The sequence below is a fragment of the Trichosurus vulpecula genome, chromosome 6 (genome assembly GCF_011100635.1).
Source record: "Trichosurus vulpecula isolate mTriVul1 chromosome 6, mTriVul1.pri, whole genome shotgun sequence".
Taxonomy (NCBI): Eukaryota; Metazoa; Chordata; class Mammalia; order Diprotodontia; family Phalangeridae; genus Trichosurus; species Trichosurus vulpecula.
This window is the reverse complement of record NC_050578.1, coordinates 234,155,000-234,177,756: the sequence shown is the minus strand read 5'-3', so window position 1 is coordinate 234,177,756 and position 22,757 is coordinate 234,155,000. Positions and strand designations below refer to the sequence as shown.

Here is a 22,757-nt window from a genome sequence, read left to right as displayed (position 1 = left end):
GATACCTTTAAGACATTTGATTTCCCTGACTGAATTCCCCACTTCTAACTTTCCTTAGAATAAGTTCTAACCAGGCTTAGTACCAGAATTGTAACATCACTACAGAAAATGAAATCCGCTTACAATAAATCCCAGGGAAAAAGTGATTTTTGCTGCCTGTGAATTACATTGAGGCTCGTGAGCCGTTGAAATCTTTCCCTTGCTCTGGGATTTGCCTAGGTATGCATTGTCTGTAAAAGGCTTTTTCACTGTGCAGAAACATGAACTATTAAATTTCCATACCAGGCAGCGGCATTGTTGGCAACTGTATGTCCAGTTGTCTCCACTTCGATAGAGTTTGTGTCCATTTTGGTCTAAACACTGACTGGTAACTCTGGTGTCGCATTCTGGACAGCAGAAGAGATCAACACTCGGGTTCTGACAGTCACAAGCAGTCCGTCGGCAGAATATCTTTCCATCCTATTCCAAAGAGAATTTGGAGGATTTCCAACATTAATGCTAGGATGACAAAAACCAGTGCAGATTTTCGCAAAGAGTTTTAAGTGACTCAGAGATCCCTTAGGAAAGAAACTTTATGGTCTTAATATTATTCACCCTCATTGCCTCTTTATTCTGATCATTCTTCCTTTGGTGGTTCTTGCCTATAGAAAGCTGAAGCATTTACAATCTAAAAAAAGTATTTTCCTCAAACTACATTGTTATATTTGGATTGTAATTAAGTTATAGGGATATTTGGTTTTTAATTTCTTAAAATCTCACTGACTAAGGGGCCATGGGATAGGGAAAACTTCGGTTTAATTCCTCCCTTTGACACATATTCATCACATAATTTCAGTATATCATTAGCCTCTCAGGATTTTAGGCAACTGTCTAAGACTCTTAAGACCCTGGTAAGGTGTTCCTCTGCCTTAGCAGAGAAAGGTCCTTCCTTACACTGATGAAATGACATCCAGGAAAAATGACAGCAACACAACAGTAAGGGAAAGTTCATTTCTAATTTTACAGTGAATCCTGGTCAGCAGCTAAAGCTCCAAGTAGATCACTGGCCAGTGTGCTGACATAGCCATGTCCCCAAGTGTTTCAGCATGTACACATTTCGGGAAATTGAACTACGCTTGTGTATACTGCAAGTATTGATATCGAGGTAGGTTAGCAACTTCATTTATCTTGTGGCAATTCAGGAAGGTACTATAAAAATAGTAAAAGAAACGTATTTCTTTTTATTCTTCAACATCAATGTCATTCTCAGCTTGACACCTTCACTTACCATACATAGCCAGTCGGTTCCCAAACATTGTTATTTCTACTCTCACGAGCCCTCTTGTATTGGACTCTACTCACAGAATTGCAGCTCTAGTCCAAGCCTTCATCACCTCTCATCTGGGCTGTAGTAATAGTTTCTTAATTGTTCTCGCTGCTGCAAACCACTTTCCATTCCAATGTATTCTCTATATAGCTGCCAAAATGATTTTCCTAGAATAAAGGACTGACCACATCACTCCCTCCTCAATAAACTCGAATGATTCCTACTTGCATTTGGGATCAAATATGAACTTCTCTGACTGAAAAGTCCTTTATAATCTGTCCCCAAACTACCTTCCTGATTTTGTTAGAGATTATTAACCTTCCCACACTTTGATGTTCAACTTGGCTAACTGTATTTGAACTGGCTCTCTTCATGCCTGGAATGCACTCCTTCTTTTATCTTTGCCTTCTGGAACAGTTTGTTTCCTTTAAAACGCAGTACAAATGCACATTAACATGAAGGCTTTCCTGCTTCCCAGCTACAATGTTTCCTCCTTTACTAAATTACCTTTTATTTTGAATACACACATGCACACACATATACATACATGTCTTCACCAGTAGAATGTATGTTTCCTGAGAGATGGGATTTAACAGTGTTTTTGACTTTGTATGCCTGTTGCCTAGCACAGTGCTACTTAATGAAAGCTTGTTGACTGATTGTTAGCTGTATTATTTCTGTTGCATTCTGTCCTCTCCCTCATCCATGAAGCCTGGAAACATACTCCATATTGTTATAAAGTGGTAGCTATGGGAAAATTGAAGAATGTGACTTTGAAGGACCTGGCCTTCAGAGGAATTCTGCTTCTCCAAATCTCTGTCTCTTGGTTGTCCTCTGGCTCCTTGGTGTCATGAATTGTGTTTGTAAGTGCAGCTGTACCTTAGAGAATAGGGCAATAGGGTTTCCTTATGGGGTCCTCTGATAATCTTTGTGTAGTTGTAAAAGGAATGTAGAAGATTTGGATCTAGTTCTGATCACTGGTGGGTTGGCAGCTTAAGGTAAAAGTTGATTTTCAGGCCATTTGTCTTTTAGCCCCATTAACTGTTTACCCAAGAGAAAAATAAAATTGGATATTATCATTAGACATCATAAGGAATTGAATTGACGATGGAGTCCATATCACAGATACCACAGTCTTCTTTATGGTAACTTAAATCATTCTCATATTTCCCCAGCTCCCTGTATCAATGTATATCTCAACTCATACGCACTTAATTGGGTGGTCCATTAGTATACATAGCCCTAAATCATCACTACTTGGTGGCCAGCATTCTAGTGATAAGTCTCTATAAATGTACACTAGCTGATCTCAAGACAAGCTTGGGTCCACAAGTTAATCTTGGTAGCACCTACCAAAGCATCATATACCCAGGAGAGAATAGCTTATGGAGTACTGCACTCATAAAACCAGCTTATAAAGGGATAGCGCTAGTCCCATAAGCATTATGCCGGGCTTACTTTTACTATCTGTAGAATGTTTTATTCTCTTTGTTTCCATCATCTGCTTCTCACGATCACCTGGTGATGTGAGCAGCAACTGCAGACTGAGGCAGACTCGGAGATGATCAACCTCCAAGATTTTTTTAGTTATATTCTGTCTGCTTTTCAAGACTCCCTACCATTTTAGTCACTTATGAAATGGCCACACTATGCTAGGGAGAGTTCTCATGTACTGGAAGGTACACCTTGGCTGCTTTCATGCCTCAACAAATAGAATGTGAGTCAAAGGCCTGTTATTTCAGTCCTAGGTGATATCCAATTCTAATATTTAGACTCCGTGGTTGCGCAATAGTACAGCAACTGTTGGGAAACTGTCATTGAATGCCTGAGAAAAAAATTGGTCACTTCTTTTTATAGCATCATGGAAAATTGTTCCATAACTAAGAGAAACTCAGAGACCATCTGGCCCACTCTACTCATTTTACAAATGAGGACGGTGAGCCTTGGGGAGATTAAGAGAGATGTGCCAAAGGTAATGCATATAGTTTGTCAGATGTGTGTCTATGTTTGTATATATGTCATATCTGACATGTACACACACACATATATGTGATTTCAAAAAATGACTACTATTTGCAGAAATCTAACAGACAGTGGGTTGGTTCATAGCTCTAAAAAGATTAGGAAAAACTATTACAACTTTTAAATTCTATGTTAGGAAATATTTTATATTGTTATACTTGTCTTATCCCTACATTGATTACATGGAGATTCAATGCATACATAATTATCTGACATGTGAAATGATATTTTCAACCAAAAATCATTTGGTTGCCTCACTGCCAGATGCTTCTTGAAATTGCCAGATGATGGCAATAATTTAATTGCATCTGACCCTGCTCGCGAGAAAGTTGTGTAAAGGGCAGCCTTCGTTCCACATACATGAAGGACTGCTTCATGCAGAGGTTCCTAAGTACCTTTCAGTAGGTAGCACAAGCATGACAAAAAGTACAGCTTTCAGGGCTCTCCTCTAATAAATGATCTCTCATGCAATGTTAAAATTAAATCACAAAAGATTCCATTAATAGACATAGCTATGAAAATAACTTTATTCAAATAGCTATAGAATACCCATATTACGGGGGGCGGCTAGGTGGTACAGTGGATAGAGTGCTGGGCCTGGAGTCAAGAAGACTCATTTTCCTGAGTTCAGATCTGGCCTCAGACACTTAGTAGCTGTGTGTCTCTGGGAAAGTCACTTAACCCTGTTTGCCTCAGTTCCTCATTTATAAAATTGAGCTGGAGAAGGAAATGGCAAACCACTCCAAAGTCTTTGCTAAGAAAACCCCAAATGGGGTCACTAAGAGTTGGATATAACCGAAAAACGACTGAACAATAACAAAATCCCTATTAAAAGAGATAAAACCCAGGAAAATATTTATGCAAAGAAACTAGCATCAAAGAAGATACCCTGTGCAAAAATCAGATAGAAGGGTTGCTTCCTATTGATAGCAACGTTTCCTAGATAGTTCTTTTTGTGCTGATTGGACTACCCCAGGGTACCCTTTAGGGTTATCCGTGATCACTCACAAGACTGGCTGACTGGTCAAATAATCTGCACATGGTAGGATGGGTTGTCCATCCTACAATTATGTGTATACACATAATTTAGAAGATTGTGCATTTAAAAAATATCCAAGTTTCTTCGTATGGCGGGTGCCCATCTTTTTCTCACCTAAAATAAACATTGCCTAGGGGGCAATTGAGATAAGTATAGCTGGGGTGAACAAGTTACCACACATGACAATCAAGGAATCATGGAGGAGAATGGGTATAAAAAGATGCCAAGATGCTGTCAAAGGAACTTATGAGGGGAAAACGAAGGATGGGCATGTCATATGATGAGAGTCAGGAATAAATGATGGAGATTCTGTGTATTCTGATGCTATCTTTGAGATGTCAAGAAAATGAGACCTTCCCCCAACTACACTGGGCTTCTTGTTGAACATTTGGGAGGATATGGAAGAGTCAGCCAGGGTGGTATTAGACTATGGACTGTCTGTTAACAGTGACAGCTTTTGTTATTCTTTGTATCCCTAGCATTTAAGCACAGGGCCTAGTATATAGTAGGCTCTTAATAAATATTTGTTGACTTGACTTTGAGGAAATATCCACATAAATAAAGTTATAAATCCATTGGACTATTCTCTGGTGAAAAGACAGCATGATGCTGTTGATAGAGGGTTAACTGTAGAGTCAAGAAGATCTGGGTTGAAATCCTGCCTCTCACACATACTAGCCATGTTTTCAGGAGCAAATGACTTATAACTCCTCAGCATGCTCAGGCAACTCCCCAAGACTCCAAGGGCAGTGAAAAGTCACATGCTGGATATGAGAAGGCTGTATCAGATTACTGGTAAAGATTTCCAGGAAAGAAGTGATGGAAAAGATTATTGCAGTAGATAGAGATCAGGACTTGAAGTTAGCAAAACATGAGTTAAAATCCTGCTTCAGAAACTTATGAGCTATGTGACCGTGGGCAAGTCACTTAATAGTTGTTTGTCTCAGTTTTCTTCACATTTAAAATAGGGATAATACTAGCACTTACCTCCTAGGGTGGTTGTGAGAATAGAATGAGGTAAAGTGTTTTGTAAAGTGCTTTGAAACCCTTGAGTCCCTCTATAAGTACTAGTTATTATTTTATTATTTTATATTTTGGGAAGGGTACTGGACCTCTTGATATCACTGCTATAGAAAGCTCCCATTGAGAAAACTCTTTAGTAATTCAGATTGGAACCTGTTCTTCAGTTTGTAGCCTCAGATAGTTGCTTGTGGTTAATCAGAGGTTAAGTCCTTTGCCTAGTATAACTGGAAAAAGAAGACAGTCCATGTCACGGGAGTCAGGGAAGACAGTATGAAGCTTGGTCTTTGTCCATGAACGAGTAGTACAAGAATGGAAAGAGGGCCTTCACAACTCTGGGTGGAACCAGTGTTGGGGAATCACTCAAAGACATGGGAAAAATCATCCAGGTTGTGAAGGGCCAAAAGGTCTGCAAGCTTCCCCAGTAGAGAGAGTTACTAGCACAGCACTGGGTAACTATGGCATCAGAGGAAAGTAAATATTCAAATGTTCATGGTTGAATAAATCATCCCCATCAGAAGAACCATGCTTCTGCAATCCATGTGGCCACATCAATTATTGATGGTAAAGTTCATTAATAATGGCCTATCATGGTTGTTGCTAACTGCCTTGCAAAAATGTAGACCTAGTGAGAATAGCATCTGTCTTTCCATCATCCTGATATAAAATAAATAAACAAATTGCTAGCTTCCAGGGTTAGTCCGAAATAAAGCAATTTCACATCTCTTCAATTATGTGAAGATAAAAAATCAACCCTCTCTTTTTCTTATATGTCAAAGTAACATTTGTGTTCACATCATCTTTTGAATTATAGGTTAACTGTCAAAACAATTTTTACTCACGAAAACTATGCAAGAGCCTAGAGAATACCATTACAGTGGCTTAGTGTGCAAGCAAAACATTGAAAACTGCAAGGGCTAACTCATGTTGGCTTACCTTCCCTCTCATCTCGATTTATTTCTGGCCTTCCTGTAGGTCTTGACCTCTAGTCTAGCCAATGAAAACTAGGTATTCATAACAACTCTATTTCATATACCAAAGAGGTACCGGAGATGCCCTTCTGCTATAACTCCTAAATATTTATATAGAGTTTCGTGTGGAAAGTTCAGCTGTGAACTATTAATAAGAGTCCCAATAACCAAATTGCTTATGAATTTTAAAAAGTGAGGACATGAACTTCCCAGAAAATAAAAAAACTGTATCATGCCTCTGAAAATTAGAGGGATTTGGTTATAAATTTCCCTTTTTATTACTGAATCATCAACCCAATAATACATATACTCCAGACTGCTTAAGTTTGAAAAGTTTTTAATCAATGTAGGGAACTTGAGCGGAGATCATTTATGTTACACTGGGAAAATAGGAGGAACCATAAAAAATAGGGATTGGTTGCTCTAGACCTATCTGTTCTTCTCTGCTTGCATCTTATCAAAGCAGTTGTGTTGAATCCTTTACCAAAGTAGAAGAATATTTTAATTGCCCGTCTTAAATTATCAGCTACAGCTGCCATCTGGCATGGAACTCCTAAGTAAAGGCACAGATTTGTATTGAAACAGAGGAGGCAAGAGAAAGGGAATAAAGAGAAAGAAATTAAAATAGAAGCGAGAAACCAAAGATTCTTCAGGAGAACAGCGTTGCAACGCCAGTTAAGGAAGGATTGGACAAGAAGGTCTCTCATATGCTTACAGCTCTGCAAAAGCCTTCTTAGATGCCTTCAGTCAACAGTGGGGTCTTTTGGAACCCTACTTCACTGGATTCCTTTGTCTCAGTATGCAGTGGACTTCACATAGTGAACAAGAAATGTATTGATAAACCTTCCCTCCAGATTCTGTTTTCTTTTTAAATCTTTGATTTCATCAGTGTAACCCAAAGTCGAAACCCCCTCTGCTAATGCAGATCATCAGCTGTCTGCAACTTAGAGACTTCCAGTGTTGCCTGGGACAGTAAAAGGTTTAGTAACTTAGACATGGTTGTACTGCGTCAGAGGCAAGACTTGAACTGCCTGCCTAGCTCTTAAGGCCAGAGGTCCAGCCACCACACTGTGCTATTTCTCATGCACTGGTAAACTATAAAAATGGATTTTTTAAAAGTTTGGACAAATAAACAAATCAAAGAGCCACAGGTAGGTTCTTGATAAGCAAGGCTATACCAAACCATTGACCTTTGTGTCAAGGAGGAAAACTAAGTTCTTCCTTGGAGTTTCTGTCATTTCCAGAATGCTAGTCTCGAAGACCATTAGGTCCAATCTAGTCTAAAAATGGCATGTTCCTATAAATCTGACAACTTCCAGAAAATAGGTCCCCAGTTCTTGGGAATTTAATGCCCTCAGCTTTGGAACTCTTGCCCTAGAGCTCAGCTGTCTAGATTTGTGAGTGAGGGCACATTCACCTAGCTGATTGTATCTAGCCAATCCCAGAACGTGATTCCAGTCCCACTGAATTATCCACCCTGGCCATACTACCATCAGCCCTGCCACCACATATATACCATTTCCTTCACTTTCCATCTTTTGCATTGGGTGCATTAATCTGTTCAGTACTACCATGGCTTCCAGACAAGGCATATCAGTCAGCTTTCCTGGAGCAATTACTTTTCCTGTAGACCATTACTCTCTTATAATTAATTTTATTTTGTCCTTTGGTATGTAAACTCATTTAGGGCAGAGACTTTTTCACTTTTGTATTTGTATATACAGGACTTTGCAGTGGTTGTTGTATAGCAAGTATTTAATAAATGTTTTATTTTCCCCATTCTTTTATGTCTGAAAGGCAGTCTAAGCCATCCTTAATGAATACACATTGTCCACATATAATCTAGCTTTCCAACTCAAGTGCCAGCCAACGTCTGGCTCTAATTGTGTCATGAGTCCCCTCTTGCAACTGAATCATGACATTGGTGCCTAACATTGTGTGTAGGAAATGAAAGCAGCAAAGTACCTTTTCTGGAAATGAAAAGTAACTTTATTAATACTTGGCATTAACCCTGTGATAACTCATATAACATTCTATTGCTAAGCTAAATTATTTTCCCTAACTTTGAATAATAAGAGTGTCTTAGTCTTACATGATTCAAAAGAAAACATTTCTATCTGTCACTCTTCCTGGAATGTCTCCATTACAGAATTGATGGGTTTGTAATTGCCTGCTTAGATGCCTTAAGTGACCCCAAAGCAATTTTTATCCATAACTGAAAACATAATTTCCAATTGCATGTTATGAAAGTGAAGAGTGCGGAATTAAAAAAAAATACTTCTATCCTGGTAGGATGACCTGAAGAATTGAATCCAAGGCTTCCTTCTGTGCCTAAACTAAGTCATCCACCACCATTTGAAAGCTATATTACAAACTGGTAATAAGCTGCATCTATAGGATGGATTTATTTATTAAAATTCTGCCTGTCTCTTGTATTAATGAGGAAGATAGCATATCAACAAAATAAGATTTCAAGCAATATTCATCTCCTCAGGCATCCTTAAAGTAATTCTCCTAAGGCAGTAGGGATACTCTGCAAATGATAGCTGAGTATATCAACTTAGGCTACTTGGGTAATTAATATAGCTAATTAATAAAGCTTAGGGAATTTTTAATGATTGAGAAGTCCGCTTCTGTTTTCATTGTCTCAAAGGATAATGAAATCCAGAAAGGAAATATTATTAACACCAGTCAGATATTTACTAGGGCAAACTTTTCATTTCTGTCCTCCACAAATATCTGGACAACTTGGGGAGGTCTCTCTGGGTTCGGCAGTGAATGTTACTAAAAGGTTACTAACTGGGATCTTTTAGGAGTGTGATGATAAAAAGAATCAGCATTATTTTTCTTGATTGTGCTTTTTGCTTTGAGGCTAGCTCAGATGCTACGTTCTCTGAATCTGCCCTGAATAGGTCACAGGACCAATTATTTGAAAGGGTTCATAGCAACATTCTCTCTTAGCACCTTCTTTTACATATGAGTGGACTAGATCTACAACAGGTTTTCTTATATTTTTCATGTCATGATTTCTCCCCACACCCCCACCCTCTTTGCCAGTCTGGTGAAGCCTATAGACTCCTTTTCAGAATAATGTTTTTAAATGTGTCAGATAAAATACATAGTATTATAAAGGATCAATTAAAAGGATCCTATAATGATCCAAAAAATCAATTATAATAAAATAAAGACATATTTTTTTAAAACGAAGTTTGTACACTTCCTGAAACCTATTTGTGACCTGGGTCCATCACTTTCAGGTTGAGAGACCTTGATCTAGATGGGTGGAATAATTTACCCACAATCACATAATTAGTAGCAGAGCTGGAATTTGAACCCAGGACAGTTGACTCAGCAGCTTTTATACTATCTTGCTAATCTTATTCACATTGATCTCTCACTTCTTGAAAAAATAAGTAAAAATGAATCATGTATTTCATCACTTCTAGGTCCTGTCCCACAGACTTGGGATACAAATAGAAATAAGCCAAAAAGAATATAAAGGGGAGCTGTAAAAAGAGGGGTGAGTTTGGAAATAGTCTGGTAATACTTCTGGCAAAGACAAAATGAAAGCCCTCTTATCATGGTCCAGAGACCTGGGACAAGAGACTAACTTATGGTGGGAGGGAAAGAGGAGGCTGACCAGTGTAGACACTGTGGGTTGGAAATGACTGGAAAATGTTCTTGGAACTCCTCTTTTACTGCCACTTAATATTGTATCATTTAGTTACTGTAATTTAAGCTCATTTTTAAATGTTTACTAATACTATGTCACTTAGTTACAGTAATTTTATACATTTGTCAGATCTCTGTTTTATGACCCTTGAGAGCAAGGCTCTTGTTTCCTACCTTTTCTAGGTCTCTGGCAACCTATTACTGGGCTAGGTGTATTTCATTTAGCCCTTTTGAATGACTGATTGACATAAACACTTAGCCAGTTATTCTTTAGAAGATTGTGATTTTCCCGTTTCCTTGATCACTGATTGGTGAGACTGTACATTATTTTTACACTTTACTTCTTGCTCATTCTCTGGTTATTCTACATCTCCACCAGTTATATATAGATACCCTCTATTTTGCTCCACACTTTTGAGTTTCCCTTCTATTACTGTGGAAGCTCCTTGAAAGTAGGAGCCATCTTGTTTTCTTTTTTTGTGCTCACAGCATTGAGCCCAGTATGGCACATAGTAAGCACTTCATAAATATTCTCTCTATCTATGCTATCTTTAATAATAATATAACAAGAAGGAAGAGACTTAAGTTATAGCACATGGGGCTAGGATTGGACATTATAAAATCACCCTCCCACATTATAGAAATATATAACATTACATATAGAATTTCAGGGTTGAAATCGACTTAGTTGATTTTCTGTCATCTATAATGAATCCTCACTACAACACATCTAGGCCTTCAATCATGGGGAATCCACTACCTCTGAAGAAATCCATTTGACTTTTGGGTTCTAATTGTTACAAAGTTTGTCGTAAAATTAAGCCTCAATTGGCCTCTTTGCTGCTTTCATTAATTCTTTTTAGTTCCGCCCTTGGTGGCAATACAGGAAGATAGATAACATGACTCCTCCAGTAGTCTCCTCCTGGCTAAATATTTCCAGATCCTCCCTGAAACTATGTTAAATCTCTGATGGTATAAAATTGTGGAAACAAGGAGAGATTCTTATCTCTCTGGAGAGGATTAGGTGTGGCCCGAATGAAGATGACAGGGCAAGTGTGATGATGTCAGTCTCTTTTGACCACTTTATCTATCATGCTTTCTTTTGGAGGAGAGTAGAAGTCTAGATTCTAGAAGGAAGACCTGTCATACTTTTTTGAAACAAATGGCTTTTTTCTATCTCATGCTAAATGCTTTTATGCCTATAAAGCAGAAGAACCAAGTGTGTGTGTGTGTGTGTGTGTGTGTGTGTGTAGCTGTGTATGTGTGTGTACACACACATACACATATGTGTATACATATATATGTATATATACACATGAGTATATATACATATTTTTAAACACACACATATACATACACAAAGCCAGAGCTCTTAGTAATGTAAAACCAAATGGAAATAAATGGAAAAGATTAACAAAAAAAGGAAATAAATGCTGGGAAATAAAACACTTTAATAGGCCCATTTTCCAAAACATAAAGCAAAACCAGATGATGACACTATTTATTTTCATAAGCATTAAACTCTATTTCAAAGAATTTAGTGTAAGAAATAGCCAGGCACTGAGAATAATAAATAAGACATCAGTTACCAGGCTACCTAAAACAATAATATTAATCACTTGTATGAAATGGAAGTCCATGTGTTTCCAAATAGCACAGTTCTGGGCTTTAGATTGCAGGATGATATTTCTTACTAAGGTAAACTAGTTTTTTAAAGTTAATTTTTTAAAGCAAAAAGTCATTTTAATCAGGCTGTGGAAGTATGGAATGGAAGTTTGTTATTGCTTCCATTCCAGTACACTTAACTAAACCTGGAGTTACTCAGCAGGAAGAACATTTGCTTTCTCCCCCCAGAGCTTGTCACTCTCCTAACAAAACACTTCAGCTTTCACTGGGATACCAACAAATTCAAAGCAGGTTTGTCTGCAGCTGAGCACTGCTATTAACTTTACTGTAGTCTAAAATGAGACAGGGTTTTTAGAGTCATTCTGGGAGAGCCACTGAGTCAAGAACATAGTGCATGTATTGTTGTTCAGGCATTTTTTTTCAGTCATGTCTGACTCTTGCTGACCCTAGTTAGGGTTTCATTGGCAGATACTGGAGTGTTTTGCCATTTTCTTCTCTAGCTCATTTTATATATGAGGAAACTGAGGCAAACAGCGTTTAAGTGACTTGCCCAAGGCCACAAAAGCCAGTAAGGGTCTGAAGCTGGATTTGAACTCAGGCTTTCCTGACTCCAGGCCTGGTATTCTATACACTGTGCCACCTAGTTGCGCAGGGCATTTAGCAGTAGAGGAAAAACGAACCATAATGGTTTACCTTCAGCCATACCGTATTTGTCCTCACCTTGCAGGAGCACACTGAACACCGGTCTTCTTTCAGAGTCCACACTTGACCATTTCTCTTTAGGCCACCTTCATGGGGACAGTCCCCAGAGCAGGATGGTCCAGAAGGACAAAGGCAATCAAAACCACCAGCCAGGTTAATGCAGGCAGAATCATTCCAACAGGTGTGGGTCCTTAAGGCACATTCATCGATGTCTGTAACAAAAAGAGAGTACATAACACCTTAACACTCAAATACTAGAAAAGGCTCTGGCAGAGATTTCAGAAGAATCAGGACCTGGGACAGCTCCTTTGTTTTTCATGAACAATTCAGCCTTGCTTTACTCTGACTTTTAAGTTGACATGTTGATTGATTTATGCAAAACGTGAAGCTATGTTGCAAGGAGAGCTTTATCTCTTAGTTAAGATGTTAATGGATTCTCCACTGGACAGGAAGAAGTGGACCTTTAGAGTGACTCTTAGCTCATTAAAATATACTTGATTTGTAGGATTAGGATGAAAGTGGAGGACATTATATTCTACATGCTCATGACTTCATCAAAGCTTTCTCATGCTGATAGCCAGCAGCCTTTTCCCATACCTATGAAACAATGGTCCATAAGTGGAAATTGCTCAGAGGTGCAATGTATTATTAAATAGACTCTTAACAGGATAAACACGAAAATCTCAATATAAGCCTGCAATTTTTCCATAGATGAATTTAGATATTGCTCCTAAATACAAGTGAAATCTTCCTTTTTCCCAGCTTCTTTCTTCTGAAACCTCAAATTAAATTTAAATCAGTCTGGTAAATAGGTCTGAAATAATTTCTCAACTGCAGAGATATCCAAAGCAAAGGAAAGGCACATGGCATACATAAGCAAATAGGCCACAGTCTGTTACCAATGGTTATTTGCATAGAAAAAAAAGTAAAAGTATTGGCCTATGAAGTATTTAGTGGAAAAAGAGGAAGGCTAGTTATGTATTGAAAGTGAAGGGTGAGAGGTGAATAGTTTGTATGGTACAAAGCCATGAATTGTTAAAACACAGGGAGGAAGGCCCTGAGCATATTGGGCATACAGTTATCAAGGATTTGTGAGAGGGCACAGACAAGAATCGCATAATATGAGCTGGTATAGATGGACAGTGACAGAAACTATTGGAGGGAGGCATCTGTGTTGATTGAAATGATAATGATAATAATAGTGACAATTAAAATAACATTTATCACTTACATAGCACTCTCAAAGTTTGAAAAGAATTTTATATATACAATTTCATTTGCCTACCACTAATTCATATATACTTACTAATTTAATATCTAAGCGTGCTCATCCATTTAAATATACATATTTTATTGATGTCTTTGTTAGAGTGTTATCATTTCCTCACCTTTCCTTCTGTCTCTTCTTGTAACAATAAGCATAGTTAACAAGAACACATTAACTGAGCATCATTCACAGCTTACAGGGTATGCCTCTTTCTGTAAATTTAGTATACCAAAAAGAAACATACTGGAGTCTTGGTCCTCAGAAGTAAAAATTAGTTTCTGTATTCTTGAGAAATCTAATGTTTCTCAGTTGTCATCACTACAGTATTACAGTCATTATATAAATTATTTTCTCATTCTCTGTTTTTACTTTGATCTGCATCAGTTCACACAAGCCTTCCCAAGCTTTTCTAAATTCTTCATATTCATCACTTCTTATGGGGCAATAATATTTCTTACATTGATATTGTGTGCTTTATTCAACAGTTCCCCACCTCGTGGACATTCAACTTCCAGGTCTTTGACACCATAAAAAATTCTTCTGTAAGTAGCCACAAATTATTTTTTGTATATATACCTTTCCACATAGTTTCACATCTTGAGAAATATGACCAGTAGTGGTATTTCTCTATCAAATGTTATAAACAGTTATCTGACTGCTCAAAAATAGTTCCAAATTGTTTTTTAGAATGGTTCATCACCAGGGGTGGGGAACCTGTGGCCTTGAGGCCACATGTAGTCCTTAATAACAAATAAATAAATAATAATAACAGGATTTGTTCTGTGAAGTTTGGATTTAGTCAATGGGTCTCACTTAAGGAGCTAGAGGGCCATGTGTGGCTCAAGGCTGCAGGTTCCCCACCCCTGGTTCATTCAATTTTGTGTACATACACACATGCCCATATTTTCTTAGTCTCTATAGCAATTATTCTATTTTAAAATTTTTGCCAGTCTGATGGTATTGACCTATTATTGAGGCTAGGAAAATTATACATACTTGCTCAAAAGTGAGCTATAATAATCTTACTTTTAATTGAAATCTTAAGAATAATTCTAGGGGGCGGAGCCAAGATGGCAGCTAGAAAGTAGGGACTTGTGTGAGCTTCATGCCAGGTCCCTCCAAAAACCTATAAAAAAAATGGCTCTGAACAAATTCTAGAACTGTAGAACCCACGAAATAGCAGAGGGAAGCAGGGATCCAGCCCATGACAGCCTGGATGGTTGCTGGGTGTGGTCTATCATGCACGGAGCTGGGAGCGGAGTGGATCAGAGCCAGGAGTAGAGCAGAGCCCAGCGTGGGCTAAGCCTGGACCAACCAGACCAGGAGTTGGACGGAACAGGCCCTAGCACCCTGAATCAGTGAGTTGTGGCAGTTACCAGACTTCTCAACCCACAAACACCAAAGACAACAGAGAAGGTTAGGGGGAAAAGCTGCAGGGGAGAGTGAAAAGAGTTCCTGGTTCTACAGCTGCAGTTGCTTCTGGCCCCAGGCCCACCAGGTGGGAGGAATTAAGTGGAAGATCAGAGCAGGAGTGCAGAGCTGGCTTAAGATCAGAGTCTGGTCCAGGTTCGTGGTTCTTGGGGAAGAAGGAGTGCTGGTGTGGCAGAGCTGGCTGTATAGAAATAGCTCTGAAAACAACGCGGCATCCCCTCAAGCTTGGAACAAAGTACTCTTTACTCTACCAGCAGTCATACCCCAACAACAAAAAACTCAAGGATCAAGTAAGTTGGCTGGGAATTTGGCCAGGCAGTGAAAATGCACCCACATTCAGTCTCAGACTTTTGGAATCTTTCTTTGGTGACAAAGAAGAGTAAAACATACACCCAGAAGAAGTCAACATAGTCAAAGAGCCTACATCAAAAGCCTCCAAGAAAAATATGAACTGGTCTCAGGCCATGGAAGAGCTCAAAAAGGATTTGGAAAAGCAAGTTAGAGAAGTAGAGGAAAAATTGGGAAGAGAAATGAGAAGGATGCGAGAAAACCATGAAAAACAAGTCAATGACTTGCTAAAGGAGACCCCCAAAAATACTGAAAAAATATTGAAGAAAACAACACCTTAAAAAATACACTAACTCAAATGGCAAAAGAGCTCCCCAAAAGCCAATGAGGAGAAGAATGCCTTGAAAGGCAGAATTAGCCAAATGGAAAAGGAGTTCCAAAAGACCACTGAAGAAAACACTATCTTAAAAATTAGATTGGAGCAAGTGGAAGCTAGTGACTTTATGAGAAATCAAGATATTATAAAACAGAACCAAAGGAATGAAAAAGTGGATGACAATGTGAAATATCTCGTTGGAAAAACCACTGACCTGGAAAATAGATCCAGGAGAGAGAATTTTAAAATTATTGGACTACCTGAAAGCCATGATCAGAAAAAGAGCCTAGATATCATCTTTCAAGAAATTATCAAGGAGAACTTCCCTGATATTCTAGAGCCAGAGGGTAAAATAGAAAGTGAAAGAATCCACAGATCGCCTCCTCAAAAAGTTGCCAAAAAGAAAACTCCTAGGAATATTGTCTCCAAATTCCAGAGCTACCTGGTCAAGGAGAAAATCTGCAAGCAGCCAGAAAGAAACAGTTTGAGTATTGTGGAAAAACAATTAGGATAATACAAGATCTAGCAACCTCTACCTTAAGGGATGGAACGGCTTGGAATGTGATATTCTGGAGGTCAATGGAGTGAGGATTAAAACCAAGAATCACCTACCCAGCAAAACTGAGTATCATGCTGCAAGGCAAAATATGGATTTTCAATAAAATAGAGGACTTTCATGCTTTCTCAGTGAAAAGACCAGAGCTGAATAGAAAATTTGACTTTCAAACACAAGAATCAAGAGAAGCATGAAAAGGTAAACAAGAAAGAGAAATCATAAGGGACTTGCTAAAGTTGAACTGTTTTGTTTACATTCCTATATGGAAAGATGGAAAGATGATGTATATGATTCATGAGACGTCAGTATTAGAGTAGGTGAAAGGAATATGCGTATATATGTGTATAAATATATATATGTGTGTGTGTGTATGTATATATGTAGGTGTGTGTGTGTGTATATATATACATACATATATATATATATACACACACATATACATATATATAGACAGAGGGCACAGGGTGAGTTCAATATGAAGGGATGATAACTAAAAAAAATCAAATTAAGGGATGAGAGAGGAATATATTGAGAGAGGGAGAAAGGGAGAGATAAAATGGGGTAAATTATCTCTCATAAAAGTGGCAAGAAAAAGTGTTCTGTAGGAAGGGAAGAGGGGGCAGATGAGGGTGAATGAGTGGATCTTGCTCTAATTGGTTTTGACCTGAGGAGGGAATGCCATACATACTCAATTGGGTATCTTACCCCACAGGAAAGAAGGAGGAAGAAGATAAAAAGGGGGTACGATAGAAGGGAGGGCAGATAGGGGGAGAAGGTAATCAAAAACAAACACTTTCAAAAAGGGACAGGATCCAGGGAGAAAATTTAATAAAGGGGGATGGGTTAGGAAGGAACAAAACATAGTTAGTCTTTCACAACATTAGTATTGTGGAAGGGTTATACATAATGATATGCATGTGGCCTATGCTGAATTGCTTGCCTTCTTAGGGATGGTGGGTGGGAAGGGAAGAGGGGAGAGAATTTGGAACTCAAAGTTTTAAAAACAGATGTTCAAAAACAAAAAAAAAAGTTTTTGCATGCAACTAGGAAATAAGATACACAGGCAGTGGGGCGTAGAAATTTATCTTGCCCTACAAGAGAAGAAGAGAAAAGGGGATGGGAAGGGAGTGGGGTGACAGATGGGAGGGCTGACTGGGGAATGGGGCAACCAGAATATATGCCATCTTGCAGTGAGGGGAGGGTAGAAATGGGGAGAAAATTTTTAAGTCAAAGTCTTGTGAAAATCAATGCTGAAAAATAAATATATTAAATTAAATAAAATAAAGAATAATTCTAACAGATGTGAAAGAAATTACTGAAATGAAAATTTGGGTAGGACTTTTAAACAAGTGTGAAAACATAATCAGGTTATAGAAACTTATCCTAGAACTATGAATTTAACCTAGCAAAAGGCAAAATAAAGACTTAAAATGAATAATTATGATACAGAACTAAATAAAATCTTCAGGAGGAAAGTGGACTTTTAGTAGAATAGAGGATTTTTAATATTCCTTTAAGAAAAACAAAATGGAGAAGGACCTTTGAAATGCAAACACAAGAGACAAAAAAAATGTAGAAAGGGAAATGAATTTGAGCAATTTGGAAGTGCCGAATAAAGTATATATCTAAATTGTAGTAGGCAGAGAAGAGTTAACTATAATATCTTCAAAATGCTAGTATCTTTCTTTCAGGCAATAGGGGTAAGTGACTTGTCCATGATCACACAGCTAGTTAGACATTTGTCGAAGGCCAAATTTCACCTCAGGTCCTCTTGACACCAGGGCCTGGGCTTCTCCTACGCCACCTAGCTGTTCCCTAGCATCTTTTAAATTTTTTTTTTTAATTTTTAATTTTTTATAGCATTCTGAGTTTCAAATGCTTTTCCTCCTTGTAGCCCCTTGCTCACCCATGGAGAGGGCAAGAAATATTATATAAATTATAAATGTGAAGTTATGAAAACCATATTTCTCTGTTAGCCACATTGCAAAAAAAACTCAGGAAAAATAAGGTAAAAACATATGCTTCATTTTCCTTACAATATTGCTATTACTGTGTACCATGATCTTCTAGGCCTGGCTTCATTTTCCATCAATTCATATAATCTTCTCCAGGTTTTCTGAAGTTATCCTGCTCATCCTTTCTTCACAATGGTATTCCATCACAGTCATATTGCACAATTTATTTAGCCATCCCCCAGTTGATAGGAATCTTCTCAGTTTCCAATTCTATGCCACCACAAAAAGCTGTTACAAATGTTTTTGTGTTTATAAATCATTTTCCTTTTTCTTTGGTCTCTTTGGGATATAGACCTAGTAGTGATACTGCTGGTCAAAGGTTATGCACAGTTTTATAACCCTTTGGATATAGTTCCAAATTGCTCTCCAGAATGATTTGACTAGTTCACAACTCCACCAGCAGTACGTTAGTGTTCCTATTTTTCCCCATCAATTCCAGCATTTATCCTTTTCCTTTTCTGTCATGGTAAACAGTCTAATAGGTGTGAGATAGTACTTCAGAGTTGTTTTAATGTGAATTTATCTAATCATTTAGGTTAGATTTAGACCATTTTTTATGTGACTATCCTTAGCTTTGATTTCTTGCCCTGAAAATTACCTGTTCATATCTTTTCACCATTTATCAACTGAGGAATGGCTCTTATTTCAAAAAAGTTGGCTCAGTTCCATATATAGTTGAGGAAATGAGGCCTTTATTATTAGAAACTTCCTATAAATATTTACCTTCATTTTCCTGCTTTCCTTTTGACTGAATTACTTTTGTTTGTGCAAAACCTTATTTCGCATGATTAAACTTGTCCATTTCACTTCCTGTGATCCTCTCTGTCTCTTGTTTGGTCATAAACTTTTCCCTTATCTATAGATCTAACAAGAATATTTTTCCATGCTCCCCTAATTAGCTTATGATATCACCATTTATGTCTAAATCATGTGTCCATTTTGACCTTATCTGTTTATACAGTGATGTTGGTCTGTCTATGCCTAGTTTCTGCCCAGCTGCTTTCTATTTTTTCTAATGATGAATTCTTGCTCCCAAAGTTTAGATCTTTTTGGTTTATCAAACACTAGATTACTATGGGATTTGTTGCTGTGAATTATGCACCTAATCTATTTCCACTAATTCACCATCATATTATTGTGATGATTACCACTTTGTAATATAGTTTGAAATCTAGCATTGCTAGGCTGCTTTCATTCACATTTTTTTATTGATTGCCTTAATATTGTTGACCTTTTGTTTATCCAGATGAAGTTCATTATTTTTTTCTAGCTCCCTAAAATAATTCCTTGGTAATTTGATTAGTATGACACTAAATAAATTAAGTTAGATTGTATTGCTATTTTTGTCATATTTGGCTTAACCAACCCTTGAGGAATTAAAATTTCTCCAGTTGTTTAGAGTTGTCTTTATTTGTGTGAAAAATGTTTTGTAATTGTGTTCATATACTTCCTGGGTTTGTTGTGGCAGGTAGATGCCAAGGTATTTTATATTGTCTGCAGTTATTTTAAATTGAATTTGTCTTTCTCTTCTGCTGGGTTTTGTTGGTAATATAAAGAAAATTAATAATTTGTGTAGATTTTATATCCTGCAACTTTGCTAAAGCTGTTGATTGTTTCAACTAAATTTTTGTTGATTCTCTAAGATTCTTTAAGTATACCGTTATATCATCAGTAAAGAATGATAGTTTTGTTTCCTCATTGACTGTTCTTATTCCTTCAATTTATTCTTGTCTTATTGCTATAGCTACCATTTCTAGTACCATATTGAATAGTAGTGGTGTTTGTGGACATCCTTGCTTCACCCCTAATCTTACTAGGAAGACTTCTAGTTTACCTTTATTAGAGGTAATGCTTACTCTTAGTTTTAGATAGAAATTACTTATCCTTTTAATAAAAGATCCATTCCTATAATTTCCATTGTTTTCATAGGAATGAGTATTGTATTTTTTTGGAAGCTTTTTCTGCATCTATTGATAGTCATATGATTTTTGTTGTTTTGTTGTTGATATGGTCAATTATGTTAATAATTTTCCTAATATTGAACCAGATCTGTATTCTTTGTATGAATCCTGCCTGTCATAGTGTGTGATCTTTGTGATATATTGCTGTAAATTCCTTGGTAGTATTTAAATTTTTTTTTGCATTGATATTCATTAGGGAAATAGCCTATAGTTTTCTTTCCCCTCTTCTTGTTCTCACTGGTTTAGATATCAAAATCATATTTGTGTCATAAAAATAATTTGGTAGGATTCCTTTACCCATTTTTTCAAATACCTTTTATAGTTTTGGGATTAATAGTTCCTTGAATGTTTGGTAGAATTATTTTGTAAATCTATCTGCTCCTGGGATTTTTTTCATAGGTATCTTATTGATGGCTTGTTAAATTTCTTTTTCTAAAATAGGATTATTTAAGCATTCTATTTCCTCTTTTATTAATCTGGGCAGTTCATGTTTTTGTAACTATTCAACCATTTCACTTAGTTTTTATTGGTCTATTACTGAGCAAAATAACTTCTAATAATTAGTTTAATTTCATTTTCATTTGTGGTGCATTGACCCTTTTAATTTTTCATACTGGTAATTTGGTTTACTTTTAAAAAAAATTAAATTAGCCAATGGTTTATCTATTTAACTGTTTTTTCATAAACATCTCCTAGTTTTATTTATTATTTCAATTTTTTGTTTTATTTTCAATCTTATTATTATCTCCAGTGATTTTTAGGATTTCTATTTTAGTGTTTAATTAGAAGATTTTCAATTTGTTCTTTTTCTATTTTTTATTTGCTTGCACAATTCAATGATATGTTCTTTGTCTCTTTTATTGATGTATATGTTTTGGAATTTTCCTTTAAGTACTGCTTCTGATGCATCTCACACATTCTGATATGTTGTCTCATTTTTGTCATTCTCTTTAAGAAATTGATTTTTTCTATGATTTGTTCTTTCAGTCATTCTTTAGGATTAGATTATTTAGTTTCCAATTAATTTTTAATCTATGCTTCCACAGCCTTTTATTGAGTATATATTTTTTTTTATTTCAGTATGGTCTGAAACGGATGTATTTAATGTTTTTTGCTGTTATGCATTTGATTGTGAGATTTTTGTGCCCTAGTACATAGTCACTTTTTGTGAAGGTGCCATGTACAGTTGAGAAAGAGGTATACTCCTTTATATTTATTCAGTCTTCTCCAGATCTATCATATCTGACTTTTAGGATAGTCTTCTTCTTTCTCATTTCTTTTATGTTTAGATTAATCTAGCTCTGAGAGGGGAAAATTGAGGTCCTCCATTAGTATAGTTTTACTGTTTCTTCCTGAACATGTTTCTTTTCCTTTAAGAATTTGGATGCTATGCATATTTGTTTAGTATTGGTATTACTTCATTGTCCACAGTTCCTTTTAGCAAGATGTAGTTTCCCTGATTATCCCTTTTAATTAGATGTTTTCCTTTTGCTTTGTTTGAGATTATGATGGCTACTGCTGCCTTTTTTACGTTAACTAAAGCATAATAGATTCTGCTCCAGTAACTTCTTTTAACTCCATTTATGTCTCATTGTTTCACGTGAGTTTTTTTTAAACAATATATTGTTGGATTCTGATTTTAATTCTGTCTACTTCTGTTTTATGAGTTCATCTCATTGACAGTTATAATTATTAACTGCATTTCTCTCCATCTTAATTTCTTCTGTTTATTCTTCTCTCTTTTTATCCTGTCCCTTTTCTAAAGTCTGACTACTGACTACTGTCATTTTAAATCCACTCTCCCCTTATTATTTTACTTTCTCTTAACCCCTTCCCCTCTTACTCCTCTCTTGGGTAAGACATATTTCCATTACCAACTGAATGTGTATGTGTGTGTATCTATTTATTTATATTTTTCCTGCTTGAGCCAGTTTAGATGTAAGGTTCAAGCATTATCTGACCCCTACTTCTACCATTTTCCCCTCCACTGTAAAAGCTCTTCCTTGCACACCTATTTTATTTGAGATAATTTTCCCCATTCTTCCTCTATCTTCCCCCTTCTCCCAGGATGTCCTTCTTTCTTGCCTCTCAATTTTTATATCATCCCAACATAATTGACTCATTCCCATGTCTTCTTTTTATGTAGAATCTTGCTAACTGCCTTAATAATGATAAAGCTCCTAGAAATCACATGAATCATCTTTCCATACAGAAATGTAAACAGTTTAACTTTAAGTCCCTTATGATTTCTTTTATGTTCACTTTTCTATGCTTCTCTTTAGTCTGGTATTTGAAAGTCAGATTTTCTGTTCATCTCTGGTAATTTCATCAGGAATGCTTGGACGTTCTCTGTTTTACTAAATGTCCATTTTTCCCCTTGAAGAAGGAATATGCTCAGTTTTTCTGAAAAAAGTTATTCTTGATTGCAATCCCAGCTCTTTTTACTTCTGGAATATTATATTCCAAACTCTGAGCTCTTTTAATGTGGAAATTATTAAATCTTAT

At 36.7% G+C, this 22,757-nt stretch overlaps 1 protein-coding gene across 1 annotated transcript in view; it reads right to left on the bottom strand.

Annotated features, from left to right (window-relative positions):
- Positions 1–22,757, bottom strand: part of LOC118854937 (protein kinase C-binding protein NELL1-like) — a 59,711-nt gene that overhangs the window by 5,736 nt on the left and 31,218 nt on the right. Inside the window, exons 3-4 of the mRNA XM_036765116.1 lie at positions 12,377–12,570; positions 283–459 (exon numbers count right to left, since the gene is read on the bottom strand). Of these exons, the coding sequence (XP_036621011.1) occupies positions 283–459; positions 12,377–12,570 (371 nt within the window). The remainder of the gene's footprint in view (positions 1–282; positions 460–12,376; positions 12,571–22,757) is intronic.